At 41.0% G+C, this 23,633-nt stretch overlaps 2 protein-coding genes across 4 annotated transcripts in view; both read left to right on the top strand.

Annotated features, from left to right (window-relative positions):
• The first annotated feature begins 440 nt into the window (after positions 1-440).
• On the top strand, positions 441-9,089 carry LOC111604274 (octopamine receptor beta-2R). 2 transcript variants are annotated; one of them, XM_023322272.2, is made up of 6 exons: positions 441-1,738; positions 5,278-5,376; positions 7,478-7,576; positions 7,666-8,024; positions 8,185-8,362; positions 8,537-9,089. In XM_023322272.2, exons 1-6 carry the CDS (start codon positions 1,119-1,121, stop codon positions 8,856-8,858), a joined length of 1,677 nt encoding a protein of 558 aa, XP_023178040.1. In that variant the 5' UTR covers positions 441-1,118; the 3' UTR covers positions 8,859-9,089. The 2 variants fall into 2 exon arrangements, with proteins under 2 accessions (XP_023178040.1, XP_023178042.1); XM_023322274.2 differs by lacking the exon at positions 441-1,738 and adding an exon at positions 5,083-5,100 and having other exon boundaries at positions 8,537-8,879.
• Positions 9,090-14,573: 5,484 nt separating this feature from the next.
• Positions 14,574-23,633, top strand: part of LOC111604256 (octopamine receptor beta-3R) — a 40,666-nt gene continuing 31,606 nt past the window's right edge. Inside the window, exons 1-2 of one of the 2 annotated variants that reach the window (XM_023322246.2) lie at positions 14,574-14,634; positions 15,242-15,608. The gene's annotated coding sequence lies outside the window, so the exon portion shown is untranslated. The remainder of the gene's footprint in view (positions 14,635-15,241; positions 15,609-23,633) is intronic. The other variant, XM_030224928.1, reaches the window with a different exon arrangement.

Genomic DNA, 23,633 nt, shown 5'->3' on the forward strand with positions numbered 1-23,633 from the left:
ATTTCTACGTCAGCAAATAAACAAATATTGACTAAAATCAATACAAATGCGAAGGCAAATTATACTAATATATATATACATATAACAACAACTTAATTCTCATACACAAGAGCAAGAACAAAAAAAAACAATTATGAATAGCTAACGCATGATTTTTATGTATTTCCAACATTTCGTTTTTATGGCAGAACGGCGAAAGCGTGGAAACTTTGCGAGTTGGTGCAGTATAGATGTGAGAACCACTTGCACGAACTATGCTAAAGATAGATTGAAGACAAGAAATGTTAAAAATAAATATAAAAAATATTAAATCTTGCGGCAGTAGCCGCACTACTACCAGCAGCAGCAGAAGCAGCTAAGCGACACGGTCGCCGCAGCAACAGCAACAAAATATAGAAAAATAAATTTAAGAAAAAGAAACAAAAAAGATGAACAAAATTAAAAGGCAGCCGCTTGAAGCAGCAAAAAAACCAATCAGCGCGCAGAGGCAGCTACAACAACAAATAGCATAAAAACAGAAGCCGCATAGCCCAAACGCCAGCGAGTCCAGCAGAGTCCGACAGCAGCAGCAGCAGCAGCAGCAGCGTCGCCTCCATAATAATATTATCATTAACAGCAGCAATAGCAACAACAACAACAACAGCAACAACTGAGTGGGCGTCGACTGGCGTTGGCAAGGACAGCCAGCAAGAGCGACACGAACGTTCAACGTTGGCGTTGGCGTTGACGTCGCCGTCTCCTTCGCCGTCACCGCCGTCATCGCCGCCACCGTCGCCGTCGCACGGTACGCGAATCAATTTCCGTTGCGGTGGCCGTTTTCAGTTTTGATTTCATCGTCGCTAGCGCCACGCGTGTCGCGATTCCCTAATGGCGCAGCTGCTCGCCCAGCGAATTAACGCAAGTGCAAGAGATTGAGACCAAGACCGAGTCCGAGTCCAAGTCCGTTCCGAAAGTTAAGCGAAAACAGCTAAAAGTGAGACCAAAAAGTAACAAACACAAAAATACAAAAAAAAACTGAGAAAGTAAAGGAGGAGCAAGTGTTCAAATTTAGGCATCCTCACGGTTCCGTATCCTTGTCCGTGACGTGTCGGTCTGTGTCTAGGCAAAACTCAAGTCAAATGACAGCTATTCCGTGCTTGGAGCTTGGCCATCTGTCCGCAGCAACAACAGCGATGCGACACAGAACCAGCGCCACAAGAATACGCAAAAGACACTGCCGCTGCAGTGGCCGGCGGCCAGAGACGCAACCAGAGCCGGCGGCACAGCTCGAGCTACCACTGGCTAGCCGCACAGCAGCAGCAACAGCAACAACAACAACAGCAACAACTACAGCAATTCGACGCACCACAACGACTCCAAAGAACAGCCACGGCCTCAATCTGAGGCTGATCGGCGTCACGGCTGCGCTGACAACGGCCGCCGTGCTGCATACAACGAATGCGCTGACAGCAACAGTAGGCGCTATCGATGCCGTCGCACTGCCACTGCAAGGCACTGCCACGCCCCTGCCCGCCACACACGATCTAAATGCCACGCTGTCGAGCGGCACAGCCGGCGCGCTGTTCAACGACAGCAGATCCACGCTGGATGCTGGCCTAGCAGCCGCCGACGGCGTCGAGGATTGGTTCGACGATGTGTTCTGGCTGATAAAGGCATCCGTCATGCTGCTAATCATCATCGCGGCCATTTGTGGCAATCTGCTTGTTATTATTTCTGTGATGCGTGTTAGAAAATTAAGGTGCGTATACGCAATGTGCTCAGCTTGCATTGACCCCATCTCTAATTATCTGTGAAAAGCAATTAGCCTTACTTACCCTGTCTACGTTCTTTTTTCCTTATTTTGTAATTGCACAAAATTGACACAAAGCTGTGCCCTCAATACGCCCGCCCCTCGTGGGGCTGCCTTGATTGCCAATTTGCGCCAAGCCTCGGCACCCGCACCTGGCGCTGGCATAACACTTTCTAATTATTCCGTTCTCTCTGCTCAGTTTTTGTCAGCTTCGCATAAAATTCATGTACGTCCAGCAGCCGTACTCCATGTCCGCATCTGGCCCCCATTTAACATTCAACTCGCTTGTAGCTGCTTTGTTCCTTATTTATTTAGCTAATAATTAAGCAATCCCCCAGCTCCACATCCACATCCATTTGCATTTCTCTTTGACCAGCTGCGCTAATTTAAATTGGAATAATTGAACGCACCAACAAATAGTCACTGTATCAGCACAAATATTAATTAGCAGTTCACGCTTTTCGATTAGAACATAACTGGCATTCCAGCAGAGTCTATTTGCCCAACTGAAAGCTAATGTCATTGAGACTTTTTCCTCTATATTTGAAGTTCTTTATTCTTTAATCAATTCACTCTATTTTCGTCTGCTCATAGGCATTTTTCATTACGATAATTAGAATCATCAAATTTGACAAGAGCCAATGTGGATGTTCTCTACAAACAAAGCAATATAAACTGAATTGATAATTCTGTTGCTCGAAATGCACTGCATAAACAATGAATGCATTCAAATGTTGTTTATAGTTATCATTTGTTTTGGCTATTCATAGCTGTGCATATAAATTGACGACGAGCTCATCATTTGTCCCCAATGGCAAGCCAATAAACCTTCGCATTATCAATTTGCAACGGAAATAGAAATATGGCCACTCAACCATACACACACGCACACTCGCACACTCGCACACTCGCACTCACACACTCACACATGCGAGAATTGATACTTGTCAACATCTCAGCGAGACGACCTCGTTAGATGCGCTGTCAACTCATGGCACGGGGCGCGGCGCTGTGTCCGTCCTTCGCTCAACATTTATATAGAGAGCGAGCAAGAGAGAGAGCTAGAGAGTGAGAGAGCGACATTACCATAAAAAAGTTTTCTAGTGATAAATGATGGGTCGTCAGCTTGGCTCGGTTCGTTAATATTTTTAGTTATGCCTTAATAACTGGCAGGCAAATCAATTTAGCGCATCATAAAACCCACGGGGTTTCCCTACCAGGTCTGACGGGTTCACATAATCAAAGTTAACTTCGTCGCCTCGCTTTACAGGCGTGCAATCAAAAGTTGTTCCCGGCAAGCTTGCGCCACGCCCCTTTAGGTACTCCATTTGGCGCTTTTTTCTCTCTCCTTTTTCTTGTTGTTTAATGCAAATTTCTTCAGAGTAATGAAAACTTTAAGTGTTCTCGGCCATGGCCGGAGGTCGAGGTAAAGGACACTGAAAATGAAGCAAACAAACTTTGTTAGATGGCAAATGGCGAAAAGAAAGAATAACAAGAGGTCGAAATCGGGCTGGCCATGGCAAGAGGTTGGCGTAATTAAGGTTGAACGTCTCTTAATTTCTCTCTTTTTGCCTCGACTAATGAGCAGCATTTTATTTTTTAAGTGACTGGCTGCCAGCGCAGTCCCAGAGTCTAACTAATAATGTTACTAATGCTCATCACGCTACTGTTGCCAATGATAATGATAATGGTAATGCCGATGATGATGATGATGATGATGATGGCGTTGCCTGGGCTGCACTTAGTCGACGTTTACCCAAGAGCATATGCCTCCCTCGCATATAAATCTTATATCTTGCCTAAAATAATTGCCAGTCAGGCGCAAAAGATTACAAAAAATCCAAACGTGTGGCTGATAAATCGGCAGCTGCTGCTGCCCACAAGCTGCAAATCCATCTATTGTTCTATTTTTTCCCAAATGGAACGCATGGATGCGACGTTCCTTGAAACAATGCCACAAAGAATGGAATGCGAAACTAAAAAAAAAACAGGAGACAACAGCAAAAATGAAAAAAATAATAAAGCGTGACAGTTAAACTTTTCAAAAATTTAACAAAAAACACCAAAGAGTCCGAAAAAATGTGAAGGAGGAGCTTGATTCACACTGAATATACGACCAATAGATATCCTACATAAAGTTGATGTCGATGCTTCAACTCTTCACTTAAAGAAGAAAATTCTGAAACCTTCCGCGTTGCTTATAAATAAGTCGTACGGTAGAGCAAATGTCTCCAGATCTTTATAGTATTTATAGGCAGCATTAGCATGCTATGCTTGATGCTACTCATTTTATAGGGTATCAGAGAAAACCAAGTGACACAACAGAAACAGAAGCCCCTCGACTGAAACTTTGGCAATTAAGGCGGCTTATGGTTTTTATGACAGCATAAATTTAAAATTTTCTATGCGACGCACAATAAAAACGTTTGGCGCTGTGCTTGAATTTATTTTCACATTTTTGCGCTGTTAAAGATGAGCCACGAGCCACAGTTCTAGTCTTCGAGAGTGTGTGTGTGTGTTTGGCTTCCAATATGCAGCTTCCATTTGGCATTACATGGAGGCTACTAATTAACGTCGCGGCGCCGCCTTCACTTGAAGGATGCTTGGCAACTGCTTCCGGCTTTTCACCGCGCTAGCCGCCAAAGTGTTTAAATGAGATTTTCTTTCTTTCGCTTGCTGTTGGAAAAATTTAAGGCTGCCAGTTGCCTAGCGAATGAGCAGAATATACTAGGAAAGGGACAGAGAGAGAGAGAGAGAGGGACGGAACGAAAGCAGGTGAATAATGGCAACTCATTTGCAAAATGGCGGCGATTTGTTGCAATTAACGGCTCAAAATGCGAACAGTTATTTAGGAGCAGCACTAGACAAATAGATAAGCATCGTAGCTGCTTTGCATTAAAGTCGAATCATAATCATTGGTTACATATATTGCGTATACGCCATGTTAACTGCTTAACAAAAATTGAATAGCTTCGATTACTCAACGATGCCACAGACCGCATTGCCAGTCACTCATTGTGCATTCAAGATTAAATGATATGTGCGAGAGCATTGCGTACAAAGCAATGACTTGCCGGCGGCTGGGTGAGCCTGGGTAAGCCAGAAGACCGCATTTCCCATCACGAATCCTAGCTTGCCTTTCAATTATGTCCCATGCTGACAGCAGAATGCAAGAAGAAGTCATTTGCCATCCCTCGCAGAAGCCCATCAGTATAGTAGCAGTTCGTCCCTTGGGGCCAATGGCACCCACAAAACCACACTCACCCACAGCCACAGAAAGGGCGGACCACACGGACATGCAAGATGGAGAGGTGCAGCAAATACTGATTAGTCATCTAAAGGCATGCCATCGCATATCCCGTTACGTCTATTGTTCATATTGTTGTTATTGTTGCCGTGCTGTTGTCAAGATTTGTAATATCTCATTTTATTTTCGTTTACTGATTGTGCTCTCGCTCACTCTCTCTTTCTCTTTCTTCTCTTTGCAGAGTTATAACGAATTACTTTGTAGTCTCCTTAGCCATGGCTGATATAATGGTCGCTATTATGGCCATGACATTTAACTTTAGTGTGCAAGTAACTGGGCGGTAAGTACAACAGAAACAAAATACAAACACACACGTTCATGGATATACATACTAAAACAACAGCTAGAAGAATTACAACCAGTCGACTGAAAAGGGGCGGAACTGCACAGGCCGAGGGGCGGCTGCAGCTGTGTTGGGGTAGTGAAAGTGTCCGAGCAAACAACCAAACAAGTCCCTGAAAAATGAAGGCAACATTTATTCTTGTTGCCTCTGTCTATGTGTGTGTGTGTGTGCGTGGGTGGCTCTGCATATGTGATTGTATGTGCGAATGCAAATGCACAAAGCCATCTCGCTCTGTGTTGCAGCTCATGTGGGTACGCCTGTGTTTCAGTATTAAAACGTGCGAACAAAAACCGAAAAAGTTCCCCAACACAAATACACGAATTGAATACACGCTAGAAGCTATTTTCACTTTATATTTTTACAATAAAATTAAACTATATATATTTATATATGTATATTAGCGTGTTTAGTGCTGGGCAAACAATATAAAAAGCTTTGTTATTTTATGTGGTGAAATATAAAAATAATAGGGGAAATTTATATAATTTGATTTTTTTTAATAAAAAATGCATTTAATTAAAAGCCTTTGAAAAGTATATAGAAAAATAAAAAGACTGTTTTTGAATATAAAATTTAAATAAACATGCCACAGACTTTGGGAAAAAATGTATAAAATTTAAAGCCTGGACTTGCACATATTTTAATATGCCAAACGCCGTCATATTGCTCAGCAGCTTCTAGGCTGTGAGAGTATGCATACTTAAAAGAGAATGGGCACACACAAACACGCTTCAACTGTTATTCTTGGGCACAAAAACCGTCAGAGTGTGACATGGCCACATCCTTCACACAGCTGTCCCTGTGTCTCTGTGTCGCTGTGTTTGTGCAATTGTAATGCGATATGTGCATGTGATGCCAAGTGCAGAGACATAGCTCAGTTAATTATGCACAGGCGCTGGCTTTAAGCTCGTCGACTTTAAGCTCGACTTTGGGCTAAAGATCAGCACAAATGTTTGCAATGCCATCGCCAGCTGCCACGCTTCATTGCGCTTCCGAGAGCGCTGCGCATAATGTCGAAGCTTGCATTGAGCTTGGGCAGATGCTGCTGAAGCAGGTTCCGGCCATGCCGAAAACTTCGGCCAGCCACTTATCCACGAAAGTTGCATATAAATTGGCAATGGTCACAGTTCAGCTCGTTACCAGCCAGAACCAGAGCCAAAGCCGCGCGGCCCACTTGGCATTCATTAGCAATTTTACCTTCAGTCGCTAGCTGCATAATTGACACTGGCTCGCGGCGCCGACGTCGCTATCGTTGTCGAGCCACCTTCTATATGGGCCAGCTTAAGCGCCAATTCATGACAGCGCATAACGGAACAACAAAAAAACTAGCAAAACGCTGAAAAGGCAAACACGAGTAGGGCTACGCCTACGCCCACGTCTACGCCTTCGTGCCCAGATCCTGGCATTGCTGCAGGCGCACCCATACACACACACACACAGTTTCTGAATAGTCAAAAAGTTTTTGAAACTGATGCCAAGCTGGTCGTCCGATAATAAATTTTCCTGCCCGTTGGCGAAACCGACGAACGAACGAACGAACGAACGAACCAATGGGTGGCTGGTCGAATGGGTCGAGTTGATTGTGGGACGATTAGGGAGGGACAACAGGGACAACAGCGCGACTTTTAATGAGTTTTTCATGCAACCAGCTCATTCGCGTGTAAGAGTGCTTGTGTGTGCTTGTGGCAGTCAGTGTCTGTGTTGGCGCCTCTGCCCGCGGCAACATCGCTAGCATTGTTACTGGGCCCCACAAGCCACACTGGTCTCGCAGTGCATTAAAGCATTTCAGCTTGGCTTGAAAGTGTGCCAGTTCATGGGCAATGTCACCTGCCAGCCAAAACTAACAAAAGATCAAATCGATAAACACATAAATCAGACATGCTGATAAGACACTCGGTGGCCTCTGAACCCAGCCGCGCCACAAGGGACTTTAAGTTTTTCATAGCATACTTTGTGGGGCAAATATTTGCACCTAGAGCAGCCATTACATAACACTAACTTAATAACTTTATTATTGAACCGCCCTTATCATCTTCAGCTGGAACTTTAGCCCATTTCTATGCGATCTGTGGAACAGTCTGGACGTGTACTTCTCGACTGCGAGCATTTTGCATTTATGCTGCATATCAGTGGATAGGTAAGTAGTCACGCCAATGGATGGAATGTGTGTGGCCCACTTGAAATACTAATAAGCGTGGCTCTGCAATGGTTCGCCTTTTTTTGCAGATACTATGCGATTGTGAAGCCGCTCAAGTATCCGATTAGCATGACAAAACGCGTCGTTGGCATTATGCTGCTGAACACATGGATATCGCCGGCTTTGCTCTCGTTTCTGCCCATTTTCATAGGCTGGTACACGACTGACAAGCACAAGATATTTGTGAAGGAGCATCCCGAACAGTGCTCGTTTGTGGTGAACACATACTATGCCATCATATCGAGCTCGATTTCATTCTGGATACCCTGCACCATAATGATTTTCACTTATCTGGCCATTTTCCGTGAGGCCAACCGTCAGGAGAAGCAGCTGATGATGCGCCATGGCAATGCAATGCTTATGCACCGCCCATCGATGCAGCCATCAGGTGAGAGCTGATAGCCAAAGGCTTGAATTACCATTTGGCCAGATAAGCTGGTTGGTTGGCTGGTTGGCTCGCTGGCTGGCAGGCAGACACACACAGAGTCGGGCCTGCTGTGCTGAAGCCGATGCTAATCCTTGCGCATTTATCATGTCCCTTTTGTCAGGCGAGGCGCTGAGTGGCTCGGGCTCATCGAAAACGTTGACACTGCATGAGGTCGAGCAGGAGCATACCCCGACAAAGGACAAACATTTAATCAAAATGAAACGGGAGCACAAGGCCGCACGCACTTTGGGCATCATCATGGGCACCTTCATACTCTGCTGGCTGCCCTTTTTCCTTTGGTAAGTGAGCGATGCCACCCGCTGGCAACCGGCTCAAGTATAATTTATTTAATGTTGAGCATGCATAATTAAATATTACTCATACGCCGCGATGGCTCTTTGGGCTCTGAGCCTAAAAAAAATAAATTTCGCATTTCTTTTTATATGTGGCTTGTATTTTTCGTGTACTCGCAGGTACACGCTCTCCATGACCTGTGATGCCTGCCAGGTGCCAGATATTGTGGTCTCCATACTCTTCTGGATTGGCTACTTCAATTCCACGCTCAATCCGCTGATCTATGCGTACTTCAATCGGGACTTCCGAGAGGCCTTCCGCAACACGCTGCTCTGTTTGTTCTGCAACTGGTGGAAGGACCGGCATATGCCACTCGACATTGACATACGACGCTCCAGTCTGCGCTACGATCAGCGCGCCAAGAGCGTCTACTCGGAGAGCTATCTCAACTCGACCACGCCCTCGCATCGCCGCCAGTCACAGATGGTCGACAACTTATAATACAGGGACGAGGCGCTGCTAACGCCCATTGCCCAGCAGCAGCAGCGGCTGGCGACTGGCGCCTGCGGCTCCGCGCCTAGCTCCCGGATGGACAACAAGCCCAAGCCCGGTCTGGGCAATCTGTCTGCCGAAGATGTGCAGGAGATACAGATTGAGATACCCATGGAGTACATCAACAAATGGAACAAGAATAACAATGCAGCAGCCGCAACGGCCTCCAGTCATGTGTAAGAGACTGACTGCCAACAACAACAACAACAACAAGAGCAATGGCAACAACAACGACAACATCAACAACGGCAACGGCAACGGCCCGGACAATGGCGACGTTGCGTCAATCGAACAAATGCAATTACAATTTTCCATTAATTTTTAAAATTAATATGCTGGTTGCATTCACACTGTAAATATTTAAGTCAACATTTACGGAATTACTCGTGTACATGGTGCACTCTATAAACGCGTTGTCTGTTCGCTTCGTTTCGTTTCGTCTCGTTTTGTTTCGTTTTCGACTTTCGTTTCGTTTTTTGATTGTTTGCTTTAAAGATTTATTTTGAGTTGATGGAGCTTTAGTTTGGCTGAGAGTGAGTAAGAAGGAGCACGAGTGATTTATTATTTTTTTTTGTGTAAATAGTTATTTTCGTATGAGTTGTACAACTAAATTAAGCTCAGGTTGTAAAGCGTTCAGCGTTAACACACATTTCGAAGCCCGGCAAAACAAAAGGAAAAACTAAACGTAACGACATCATTCAAGGGGCAATCAAGCTAAGCATCTATATATATATATATATATATATACACATATTTATATAGTCATTTAAGTGAGCAGGACATGAGGCAACCAAGCAATAGAGAAAAACAAATTAATATATAGTCTTAAATAAATCTAAAACTAAAACTTAAACTGTGCCAATTAACCAAATGACAAGTTATGAACTACTTAGCTAAACAATGAATACCAAATAAATAAAAATCAAGTTAAACAAATTTACGGCACACAGAATGCAATTCAATTGACGAAACTATACCCCAATACATACACACACACACACATATACATACATATATATAAGTAAACATACTAAATATGCGTAGATATAAAAAGTTATGTTATATTATGAACGACAATCGCATGCAATAAGAATGCTCAAAACAAAACAAAACAAAATATATATATATATATATATTTGAATAAATACAAGTAAATAAAAGATAGTCAAATTTCATAGTTAAACGAAAGCATAAATTAAATTTAACTTAATGAGTGTGGCAGTCAAAATCAAAACTAATCTAGTGAAATTTAAATAAAGCCTAACACTAACTACTATAATAGTTCAAGTACCGCATGCAACGATTTCGCTAGTTCATCAAAGTCAACGTGTCAAGTGTTTGTTTATATTCAATGCAAAGTGTTCGGTGTGTTTTGGAAATGTGTTAATTGCGTTGCAGTTCCTGGAATAAAGTTGACTGTGTAGCCCGTAAGGGGAAGGCTTGTGCACAGCTCACAAAGTCAGCAACTTGATTCCAGCAATTGCGGCCCAAGCTCAACGTGGGACTGTGTCAACTGTGCAACAGAACCAGGACTTCCGCGGCAAGAATCTGAATATGAATATGAATATGAATATTGGTCGTTGCTTTGACTACGAATAGAGCAGTTCGTATCGTTCGCTAGCTAAATTAAGCTCCTTTGTCATTCAAATCGAGGGCAGCTCGAAAAAATAACAATTCGCCATTGTGTGTTTAGTTTTCCTCCTTCAAACTGTGTGCATTCGCCTGAAACCCGAGCAGCTTTTTATTTTTAAGACAAAAAAAAACGTTTAACTTAAGCACGATGAATGCAAAACGAAACAAATGCTAAAAGCCACGATTCTAGTCAGCCGATAAACAGAAAAGAGATGAAAAAAACCACAAGAATGCAGAGCAAATCAATTACAAGGAGTGAGAGCTCTTTATGTTTACTTCCAGGCGCAAAATGTAAATGTCAAATGTATAAAAGTCATTCGTATATGATTTTCCTTATCGATAAACGAATGATGGAAACAAACTCCAAAGAACTTGTTATATTTTTATAAACAAATCAATAGCTAAACTAATTTATATGTCTAACGATGTTTATATACCTAGTATATGTATATGTATTTGTATTTGTATTTGTATTTATATTTATATTTGTATTTGTATATCGATATTAACATGTAAATGTGAGTGTTATTTATTTTTGCTGCTTAACTGCTGTACTGCTATGCCGAGATCTAGAACTAAACAGAAAGAGAAACAGAAACAAGCAGCCTCGAGTATCAGGCTTTAAAGAAAAACCAAAAGAAACCAGAGCATCATAAGATATGAGAACTATCATAAAAAACCTATCTAAGAGCGAAAACGAAATGTTAAAATTCAATTGGAAGCATTAAATAATTCAACAAAACACACAAAACAAATATATGAGAATAAAAATTTGAAAATACATATAATAAACAATGTTGTTTACCATCCAACGCTGGGCGGGAGGCGACGGTTGTCAAAGTTCGCGACACGGCGAACTGAAAAGTAAATAAAGCCAAGTTGATGCCCAGACACCGCACTTAAAGTACATATTATCGGCACTGGAGTAAAGCTGATTACGAACGGCGACAGTTGTAAACTTCTAAATGACTGTCGAGAGCTCGACTTGGCTGATAAATTTGAAACGCGTGTCAGGACAGCCGCTTCCTCGCGACGGCGCACACGGCGTATGAGTGATTTTTATTTGGCATCTAATTTAACCGGCGTCATGGCAATGAAATCCGCCTCGCCTCATCCACCCCATCATTACTTGCGCCAAAGTAATTTGTCATCCTATTGCGTCGCCAATAAGCAGAAAGTTTCGACCGAATGAAAAAGCCGTGTGACATGGAACCAAATACTTAAATACTTTCACAACGAAAGAACGCTTGCTGGGTCAAAAGTTCTTTTCATATTAAAAATTAAATTTATTTTTCATACAGGTGGCAGTTGCCCCAACAAAAAGCTGTCTCAACAGAACTTTACTCAGCCTCCTCAGCCCAAACGAAAAGTCAAAGAACTTTTCTAACCGCTTTTTTTTTTTTGGCATTTTATGAAACTCATAAAGCATAATATTGTAGCTATACAAATTTACTTGTGTGTGTGTGTGTGTGTGTGTGTATGTGAGTGTGTTGAGTCTATATTGGAAATACTAAAGAAATTATGTATCAAAAAGAAACTTAAATAATTTCACGCAAAAAACGCGTGAAACGACCCCAACTAAATATATATACGATAAATATATATATAGGTACATTTATCATACTTAATAAATGAATGGATGCATAGAAATGAAAGAAATGTTGAGCATAGAAATGATATTAATGCTGAGCATGCGACAGGGCTAACTTATTATAAGAGATCCATCAATTTAATAATAATTTAAGCGTGTAAAAGTTTTTTGCACTGCGCCGCTGCACATTGATTCCAAAACATCGCGCTGAAGCCCACGCATCAAATTTGAGTGGAAATCAAAGAACATTCATCAAAGTCAAAATTAAATCTTGTCACGTTTGACTTCTGCCACTTAACATGCCGCTCCAGTCAGAGTTGCCCAGCTGCTGTTGCCTCAAGGTGCTCTAGGTGGCCTAGGTGCTAGGTGCATCGCCCACATCGGTGATCCATAATATCAGCCAGGCAATCATCGCTCATGAGATGCGCCAATTTGGCCATGACAAGTGACATTGACAGCGTCGCCCGCGTAGGTGTCAAAAGCCGAGCGCCATTTTCACAATTTCAGAGCATATTTTCTATACCCTGCAAATGGGCATTGCTGTTTGATTAGCCAGCATAACTAAATTAAATATTGATGATGAATGAACATGCCATTTCCAAGGCATTGAAGCTGGAAACTCTTGTGAATTTAATTTAAAAAAATTGACAGCAAACATGTCTATAACTGTATTTACTTCTATATATACTGAAAGCATATTATCAGAAATTACAATATCTTCTGCTAAATAAAGAAGATCATATATATTTGTTGATGGACTCTTGGTATTTGAAATATATATTTGTTTCTATATACTATCGGCAGAAGCAAGAGCTTTTAGCATATAGCTGTCGGCCGGAGCAAATCGGGAATAAATTGTGAATGTGTCACAATTTTATATTTAACAATTGATCAGATCCTCTATAAATAGATTTCAAATGCTACTGAACAGACTTTAAGCGCATGGTACATAGAGAAGAGACTATATCAGTTATATTTATAGAAAGAATTCATGTCATAAAGTCTTCGCAGATGCTAGATCACATAGATAAATCTATGTTTGATGCATTGCGCCCATCGGGTCTAGAAGTCAAGAGTACTCTTAACTAAAAGTGCTGAAAGCCTAAAAGCGAAGAGAGAAGAGGTGTAGCTGCGATGTAGAGCAGCTGCTTGTTAATACAACATTTGCTAACTTAGTTATCAAGCTGTTTGCATGATGTTGCAGGAGCTCAAAAATAGACTCGTAGGATAAAGCATCTGGAATATATGAAGGATAAGGCTGCAGTGATTGGTATGAGTATGGAATGTTTTTTTGATTAGGCAAGCCAACTGACTAGTGTTATTAAACAAAACTACATTCACCAGTTCACTCAACAGATTATTTGCCAAATCTCACTTCAAGCCTTTTAGTTGTTAGAGCATTTACGTTTTCGTTTCGTGAGATTGTTGAATTAATATTTAAATGCATAAGACATGTCATGTAGTTCAGTGGAGCTGCACATTCTCAATCTGCGTGACAGGCACAAAGAGAGAGAGACATAGAATTGACAACTGTCAGTGACACAGGACTCAGGCGACAATCGAGAAATCAAATGCGTTGTCGTTTTATTTATTTGCTGCTTTTTCATTTTTTATGAAATTTTAATAACTTACAGAGAGCGATATCAAGCGGCCCAAGCTGGAGCCAGATGTGGCAGCGGCATGTTGCCACCATTTTGTTCACGTTGTTGTTGTTATTGTTGTTGCTGCTAATGCTGGTTTTCCCTCCCCACAATTGTTGTTTGCGCCTGAGCCGCGTGAACACGGAACGGAACGCAACGCAACGCAACACAAACTCGAGCTCTCGAGCCAGCAATAACAAATCTTTTTTAGATTTACGCACACATTTGGGGTATGCCATCAAAATATTGTTATTACAAATGCAAATATTGACGCCCTGCACGTCGAGGGGGCATGCGGCATGCGGCTGTCTGACAGCGGCAGGCAACTGTGTATAGAAATGGATATGTAAATTCGAAAGTAGCATTGGCGCTGCTCCTGGCTGCCCTGGGCAAAAACTTGGCAACTTGATTATGCGGCTTGACTCAAGGGATATACCAGCAGCAGCTCGACTCCAGAGTTATCAATCAAAATGGCATTTCTCGGCTTCAAATGCCTAAAAGTTGTTAAGTTTTTATTGAAGTTGTTCGAGTTTTCACTTAAGACCTGCACTAATTTCCTTTGCTTGCACTAAGCTCAAGGCTTAACCCACTAAAATTGCGCTTTTGACTACGTTTTGCGTCTACTACGTTCGCATGCGACTCTGCGCACTTTTCAAATTCGCCTTGCGCGCCAAAACTGAATGCGCCGACGCGCTCTCGCCCCAATTCGCCCCGAGTCACTCCGATTCGCCGCAGCCACTGTTGTCTGTTTGACCGGCAAAGGATTTGGCGTGCGGTCGCAACATTCAGTTGCTGTTCAGTATTCAAAGCAAGCACAACCTATAGCGCAGCAGCAGCGGCAGCATAACCCATGCGCCAGCCAGTTGGTCTAATAAAAACAATAACATCATCATCATCATAATCATTATTATCAACAGCAGCAGCAGCAGCAGCAGCAGCAGCAACAATAATTGAAACCTGTGACCACTTGTCACACACGTTGTTGCAAAAAGGGAACTAAAGTGGCACTGACAGTTGCCGGCACCGTTGTCGTTGTCGTTGTCGTTAGCGTTGTCGATGCGAATGTCGCCAGCGTGTAACTCAAGTGCCACTTGAGCTTCAGGCGACAGGACTGCGCCAGGACATCGGCCATACATTAAGCGCCAGCATGTGCGTGCGTGTTTCGATTTTGGTTCGCTAAGCCCACTAAACAACAAAAACCCGATACAAACGTCCATCGTGAATTGTGTGTGCCGTGTCCGTGTGTTTCTGTCTCTCTCTCTCCCTATACGTGTGAGTGTGACTCTATGTGTGTGTGTGTGTGTACGTGTACGTGTTTATATTGCTTTGCTTGCCAAAACGTGCGGCAAGTTGCGGCCGAATCGGGAGAATCAAATAGAAATTTCATTGTAACAAATCGATTTCGCGTTTTATTTGTGCTCAGCAATAAAAATAACACAAACTTCACTCTAATGACAAATTAAATATAGCACAAACAACAAAAAGAACAGCAAAAATCGTTAAAAACAAAATGGTGTGGCGCATATAAGAAGTTTGTACCGGATAGCAAAAGCAACAGCAACAACAACAACAATAATAACAACAACAACAACAATAAGAACAACAACAGTAATCAAGAGCGATAAAAGCAACAGTCAAAGAAAAAGTTTCATTGCTCGTGTTGCAAACGCCACAAGCAACAGCCCCGCCCACATTGCCGCCGCCGCCCTACCATACGAAAACAGCATAGCCAAACGCAAATCAACAACGACAATGACGGCGTCAAGACCTTCAGGCTCATCCAGATCCCGCACCACCTCCAGCACCCAAATCGGACAGCCAGCACGCGTTCAGCAAGTAAGCGAACAATAAAAAACTTTTATTCTTCTTTCCCCACATCCAAGTCCACCCAAACACAGAAAAACGAAGCGAAAAAAAAAACAACATTCGGCTGGTTACGTAAATTACAATGGCAGGCTGGCCAATTGCTACTGTGCGAGTCGAGTCCAGGCTAAGCTTAGGCTTTTTCGGGTTTCCATTTAATAAACTTTAAAATGCTAGTGGTTATATATGCCTAATACGCCTGCGACCTGTGTCGGCCTGTGACAAAGCCACACACGGCTGGCATTGGCCATTGGCAGCTAAAAGGTGTTTAACATACCTTGGTTTCAGGTGTGCCAACATGCTAAGAATATAGATGCCAGAATATAGATGTAAGAATAGATGCCACAAATATCTAATGCAGAAGGAGAAAAATGAGAGAAAGAGAGATGGGGAGAGAGAGAGAGAGAGAAATAGGTAAGCAGATGCTATGAAAATGTTACACAAATATTTCAGAGGGAGACAAAGATGCAAAAGAAAAATGTTCCACAAATATTTTGGATAAAGGAACCGAAGCGAGAGGGGGAGACAGAGACCAAGCTAACTGCTCTGAATATGCAACAAAAATATTTCAAAATGTTGGTTTATATATGAAACTATTCCATAAATATTTGCTAGAGAAGAAAAACACCAAGTATTAATCTTAATTTTTTAATGAATTTTAATTTTAAATAAATAAATAAACTTTATTAAATTAGTTTAACAATTTTAAGATCAAATAATAGCAAAACTATATAAATAAATATTTGTGTGCCTTATGATTGCAGCATTTATAATTTTATCGTTGTCACTTCATCTATCTCAATTTAAATTTCTCTCATGATCAAGGCTTATTTTTCTCATGCACCACTGTGCAGGTTCAGTGGACCCACCCTGAGGCATTTGCTATAGGCGGTGCTGGCTGAGCTAGCACACAGCATTTGCCTGGGATTCTCCATAGCGAGCACTCACTGCTACACGTCTGCACCTCGCTCAGCACTCACAGCAATGCGAGTGGCCCAGCCTCCTGACATTTGCTTTTACTTTGCAGATGTTTTTTTTTTTTTAATAATTTTTTTTGCTTTTTTAATAGAGCCTTCGCTGGGGTTGTGAGTTGGGAAATCGATTTTGTTGGCATAGGACGTTGGGGGTGAATTGCACCTACCTTTCAATAAACTGGGTTTATTTGTCTGGCTTTTAGAATCAAATTTACCATAAGCTCAGGAACTACACACAAACACACACGCACACACATCACTATTTGGCATTCATTGAAAGTCTGTTCCCCAGCAATGCAAACTTTTTGCATAAATTGCAAAACTGCATCCTCAACAGAATAGTCAAGCACGCACCTAAATAAATACACACACACACTCACATACATGCTATATGTACATAGATTTCCATGCACGAATTGAAACTTTTAGAGCTACGCTCGAAAAAGTTTGTATCTGTGAGATCCAGTTTGGATTTAGCTAGTTGCAACTGTCAATGTTGCATTTGTCAAGCTGTAAAGTTGCGACAATCATGAGTTCATTGTGCGTTAACCGATAATGATATACTCTAATACTATATTTATGTATATAAAGTTTATAAATGATACAAATCTAGTTATTTTCATCCAGCTAATACCCGGCTTAAAGCTGGCAAATATTTGCACATAAATGTTTTAAATGTAAATGGCATTATTCATTCCGGCGATATTTCAGGCAGCGTCTCGAATGTCTCTCGATAAATGGCTGGATAAATGATAAATAGAATAAATGCCTGTAGGCATCTTTGGTTGCTATTCTCATAGCTGTCGCTGCGTGGGTGTGTGGGTGTGTGGGGGTGTGTGGCGGGTTTTGCTTGATTGGCGTCTCCGTTTTGGATTTAGCTCTAAGCTTATCAGATTCATTGCCAGCATAATGATGCGATGTTGCTGCAAATCGTTGAAAATGCCAACGCCAATTTCGTAGCTTGGATTGTAAATTAAATTAATGAACTTGTCATACTCTCCCAACGCGAATGGGCGCCAACAAAGAGTTCTTAAAGCAGTCTTCAGACAATTTTAATAGAAAATATCTCAACAAAAAGTCAGCTTTACTTTCCTGCGTTAAACTTTTATTGATATTATGAATTTGTTTATTAATAATCAAACAAGCTGTGAGGAATCAGATGAAAGTGAGCTACTTGAGTTGGTTTGACTCGTTGATATTTCCTTTAGAATATCAGCAATTTAGAATGCATTGGCTTTATAAAGAGAGTTGTATAGAGAGAGAGCAACTAACCTTTATGATAGCAAAAAAGTATACTAGGAAAAATAAATTTTTATAGAAAAGACAATCGAGTATTAATTCCGAATATTTTATAGGTATATTTTGAAGCATATCTAAGCATTATTTAACGCCTGAGCTACTGAGTCATATTCTAATTATATTTTAGCTCAACTTAAACTTTCGATTCCCCATTTTAGTAAATGCGTTTTCTATCTTCATTCACTAAATTTATATCTGAATTTATGGTAAAAGCTAAACATGCGAACTTCCACTTTAGCTTCTAATTTAAATGTTTAGTGCTCGTGATATTGGATATCAAAACACAGCTACGTATTGCCAAATAGAAGCAGAGCATTAAAATCGAAGCCGCAAGTGCTACACAAAATCAAATTTAATTGCCAAAAATTGGCGTTGCTCTCTTGGCTGCACTTCGCAATAAACAGAAATACGGAAAAGCATTTGAAACAGTTTTGCATTTTCATTGCGCATTCAAGTGCAAATGGAAACGCCTTTTGCTGCTCACATTTTATTAGCCAATAAATACCTGAAATAACTTATCGATATATATATATATATATATATATATGTTATGATATAAATTGAAATGTAAATCTGGCTAACAGACAGCTGAATAGAAGATATGCAAATGAATATTTTGATTGCCTGATATAGTTGAGCAGAGCCAAAGTAGCGTGAACAACGTAAACAACCATTTAGCGGCTCTCATTATAATGACTTCCGCTTCCGGTTCAGACATTTGCAACGGCTATATGATTATTTAGCTGGCGTTCAGCTCTAAGCTGACGCTTCATACATTCACGCTAAATAAATAATAAATATTATATGAACTCTCATTCCACAAGTTTCCTAAGTACACAATTAAAACAAATATACACAATGATATCTGCTTCGATGTAACAGTCGAAAGCGATTCGAATGAACTGAGTGAGCTCTGCATATGCCCGACTTGGAGATACCCGGAAGCTTATATATTTGTTAGCTTCTGGATTACTTGTACTGTGGGTAATAAAGTGAGATGTTTAAAAACTAGAATATATTTTATGGAAATGAGAAAAGTTAGTCAATATTTTTGCCTTTTACAAACACATAAGCAAAACTTTTTTACTTTTTCTACTCATTCATAAGTTCGGCTTTGCTTATTCTTAAATAAATAATTTAAAATAAAATAAAAATTATTTAAAATACAGCAAAATATATAAATTTATTTACATTCCATAACAATAACTGTAAGTCGATTTAATAATAAATTCTAGAAAGTAGATCAAAAGCAGCTAACAGAAACTTTTTCTCATCTGTGTGCATTCATCTTCAAAGTCTGTTGTTCAATTTATATGCAAATAAAAATTCAATAATAAAATATTTATTTAAAGTTGAAGAAATTGTCTCTCCACTGAGTGCTTAGCCTTAGAAGCACTCAAGGTGCTGTTGAGACGGCCACTACTGCTGAGACAGCCCTCGCAGGCTTTCTGACATAAGCATCCTTCATACAACTGGTGTTTGCTTTGCACTCGTCGCATTGTGGTCCGGCGTTGCTTTAGTTTCAAACTTTTGAAGCCATTGAGCTATTCTTTTGTGTGCTAGTTAAATGTCCGCTCAGCGTGTTTTCCTGCGCATGTATCTCTCTTTGCCCAGCAAACACACACACACTTTTTTCTCTTTTTTTTGGGATCGGTGTTGTTTCAGTCATATGTAAGCATGGTAGATGAGCCTCTGTGTTTTCCTTTGTCCTTTCGTTTACCCATGGGCCTATGCCATTGCCTCTTCGGCCGCGTTTTTTGCTGTATATTTTGTTATGGTGTGCGAGCCTTGCTACCGGCGTCGTGTATGCATTATTTATGCTATTATCGATTTTGTATACGCTTTACAGAGTAGCCTACTCGCTGTCCCGCCCCACCCGACAGGACACAATCCCAAGCCCGGAGTCGGAGTACCCGTCGCCTGTCGAAATTAAATCATTCTTCACAACGAAGTTTGTGAGCTCATCAGCATTACTTTGAGGCTTAGCATTTGTCTGGTTCAACAGCTACAGCAAAAATGTGCTGATACTTACCTGTTTCTCTCTGCCGCTCAGCGGACCATGCTGCGTATACGCAACGGAAACTTAGTTAAGTCGGCAAAAGGCCACAATGTGGTCGGCACTTCTGACTTTCTGCCTGATTTTAATTTCGGACTTTTGAACAAAGTTAACCAAATGCTCTGAATTGAATTTTGGGACAATGCCAATGTCACAAATGACCAAACGAGCGCGCTCCTAAGTACACAAAACTCTGTGCTCCTTGGACTCGACTTGCCTTTGACTTTCTTGCACTTACCTCTTGTGGGCCAGGCTGATTCGGTTTATTTACATAACCGAGGCCCAAATTAAATTTTAAGCTGTTGATTAGCATTTTCAGCCAGTTCGCAGAAGGTCCTGATACGCTGTTTATTGAACCTTCATTAGATTCAACGGCAGCAACGAAAACCGAATAAAATTAACCCAATGCAAAATCAAGCGAATGCTCATTAGAGAAACTTTTTTCACAGGACGCAATGTGCTGCGACGCGATGCGATGCGACGAGATGCGATGAAAGCGGCTCTTAATTAAGCAGCTCAGACTTACACGTCTGTGTTTTTATATATATATGTATATATATGTAATATACATGAGTATATACGTTATGAACTCAAGCTTATACAAGAAAAAAAGGTTAAGGTTCATAAAAGTTGCAAGCATTTTTAAAATGAGTTGGGCTTCCAGTTTGCGACTTATTTTTATTCCATTAATTTTGTTGTTCTTGCCAAAATCTGTTAAATATTTTTTGTTGGCCTTTTAATGAAATTAGTCGATGGCGGGGCGTGGCGATGCCGCGTAGCTGCCACATCACTCAGCATTGGGTCGTGGCCTGGCTAAAATGAAATTAACCGTCTTCAACAAAAACCATAATCAAATTTTTTCACTACAAAGAAAACGAAAAAATAAGTACGGAGAGTACTCGATTTGGGTACTCGAAACTGTGTTGTCAGTGTTAGTTACATACAGGTTGGTATGGGGGCACTGTGCGCACTGGAGTGACGTCTTTCAATGCCGGCTGCTTAATTTTCGCGACGAAGTAATTGGATGTGAACGCAACGCTGCCTCAGTCAACAGAAAAAGCAACAACAATAATCAGAAAATGTGTCTGAATGACAGCTATGACAGCAGTAGCAACAGCAGCAGTAGCAGGCAACTGAAGAGAATTGACTTAAAGCCAAAGACCCAAGCATTTCGTTGCGAAAAACCAATTTGCAAACAAGTCAACAATGCCAGCTGTGGAATAGCAGAGTGCGCACAGTTAATAAGGCAAAGTGCAGACCCGACTAACATACACACCTTAACCCATGTGCATACCTAATAATCATATAAAGCATAAGTTGGTATCAGCTACTGCCACGAACTACACTTCAAAGACATCAAAGCTCTTTGCTTTGTGCATTTTTCGTACTCGTGTTGAGCATATGAAGAAAGTAATGAAACTTCTCTTCAAATTAGGGTTAAATGAGCTTATACTTTCATAGTCCAGTAGAAGTTGATAGTAGAAACTGATTGAAGATCAGATATTACAAAAACAAGGGTTTCTTGTGCCATAATTATCTGGTTACTCGAGTCATCTTGATTAAGATACTCATAGGCAAAACAGCAGAACCTGCTCCCACATATTTTAGACCAATATATATCAAACAAGCCTGATCATATACTGGCAATATAAATATCTGTAAAGTTAATATTAACAGCTGCTACGATCATCAAGGTTACCTTCACTTTATATATAAATATTTTAAGCCATATACCTTATTTCATATTTCTTCTATATGAAGACTATCATGAAATATGCTGTCAAATTAATGTCAAATTAGTCAAATATAGAGCCTATAGTCATATATTCCAGTAGAAGATAGTAGTAGATAGTAGAAGCTGATCTCCACTAGAAATATATACAATATATATAGTTTAATCATCTGGTTAACCAAGCCGCTTGATGATTTGAGGGCAATTAACTTGAATATCCTAGATAAATAAGTATATTAAATATGTATATTTCACAGTCCAGCTGCTTGATCAGCTTTGACAGTCTTGGGCATAGTAAATGCAGCTAAACATTAAACATTCATGCGACACACACACACTCTGACACATCAAACAATTAACACTGTTATTCGAGCTAATTAAATTTTAATGAATCTCATTTGGCTAAATGCCATTGATTCGAGAGTTTTGTCGGTTTCCAGGCGAACTTATTTCTGACTGGCAAATAAACAACAAACAACATAAACAAAACAATTAATCATTTTAATTGTTTTAGTGCAGCAAACACGTTTTGATTGCTTTAGCAAGTGACTTCAATTTAAATTCAAGCAGCCGAAAATATTAGAAAATCTTTCTTTAAAACTGGGTTCAAGGGATGCTTAATTACATTATATTTGCTACGCTAAGTCAAGACCTGAGCCATTTGCTGCTAGTCTCAATTATACTTGTTTGCAATGTGTTAAAAGAGAGAGATCCGGTTGCCTGGGACGACAAATTGAGTCTATTTCTATGCAAATTTAAGCGTCCGCGAAACATTTTTCTGCGGAAATTACATGTAAGCTTTATGGTAAAACAGAAAAAAAGGTGAGCTTTGTTTGGTAAAAAGGATTAAATAAAGTAACTAAATTATATATAGAAATATTTTTATTTTCTGCTGCTCGGAATATTAAAGTCGTAACTCAGCTTTTTTTGCTCTGGACAAATTGCTAATGAAAGCCATTTAGTCTAGTTGAAAACTGAAGCGAAGCTGAAAGTTTTTAATTGCAAGTGTAAACTTTTTTTTATAAATTATTTACATTAAACAGGTGCATACTTAACTGAATTGTACAACATCGTGTGTGACAGCTAATTTGTTAGTAAATATTTGTTTATAATTTAGTCGACAGAGCTTTTGTTCAATATGTTGGCAACGGCACTTAACTTTAATTGAGAAACAACATGTAGCATAATAACATGGGGGCGTGGCAGCCGTGGGCGCCTGGTCGTCTCGCAGCTTGTAAGCCAAGAGCTGGATGCCAGCGCACACTTTCGTTTACAGCCATTTGTTGTTACGGCTTGCTGCTGCCGTCGCAATTGTTTGCGCAAATCGTTAAAACGTTAATCAAACAGTAAAGAGCGCAAATGATGCGCCTGCGGCTGCTGTGGCAGTCACCGCCGACGCCGCTAGCCCACCTGCTGCAGCAAATAAAGGGCACATCTGAGCCAGTCCTGTTGACGTGTTGTGTTCTCTGCTGGTTAGCTAAAGCCGACAAGCAAACACAGACACCACATCGTCAGCGCCATTGCCATCGCCAGCAACTGCAACTCTGGAAAGAAATTCCAACAATAGCGGCGGGATTTCCACATTTCATTCTCTACTAAGGCTGCAAAAAGAGTTTTGCCCACGCGTTTGGCAGCGTAAAAATAGCTGGACATGCAAAGTCACTCAATTGATTTCTAGTTACTCGTTCACAATTATCCGCACTGGCCCCATTGTGCTCACTGCCATTCAGCGAACAAGGAAGCGGAAAATTGCCGGGCCAGACAACCAGCCCAAAACTGTCCCAGAGCCCCCTCTGGTAGTGGTACTGCCTAATGACATTGCCTGGCCACAACGAGCCTTAGTATATTGCCGGCGACCTTCGATGCGGCCTGGACACACAAATGCACAATGAGACACTTGGCGCACTTGATGGTCGTACTTGAATCGTATCAAGGAC

Source organism: Drosophila hydei, unplaced genomic scaffold (genome assembly GCF_003285905.1).
Source record: "Drosophila hydei strain 15085-1641.00,03,60 unplaced genomic scaffold, DhydRS2 tig00008121-arrow-pilon, whole genome shotgun sequence".
Taxonomy (NCBI): Eukaryota; Metazoa; Arthropoda; class Insecta; order Diptera; family Drosophilidae; genus Drosophila; species Drosophila hydei.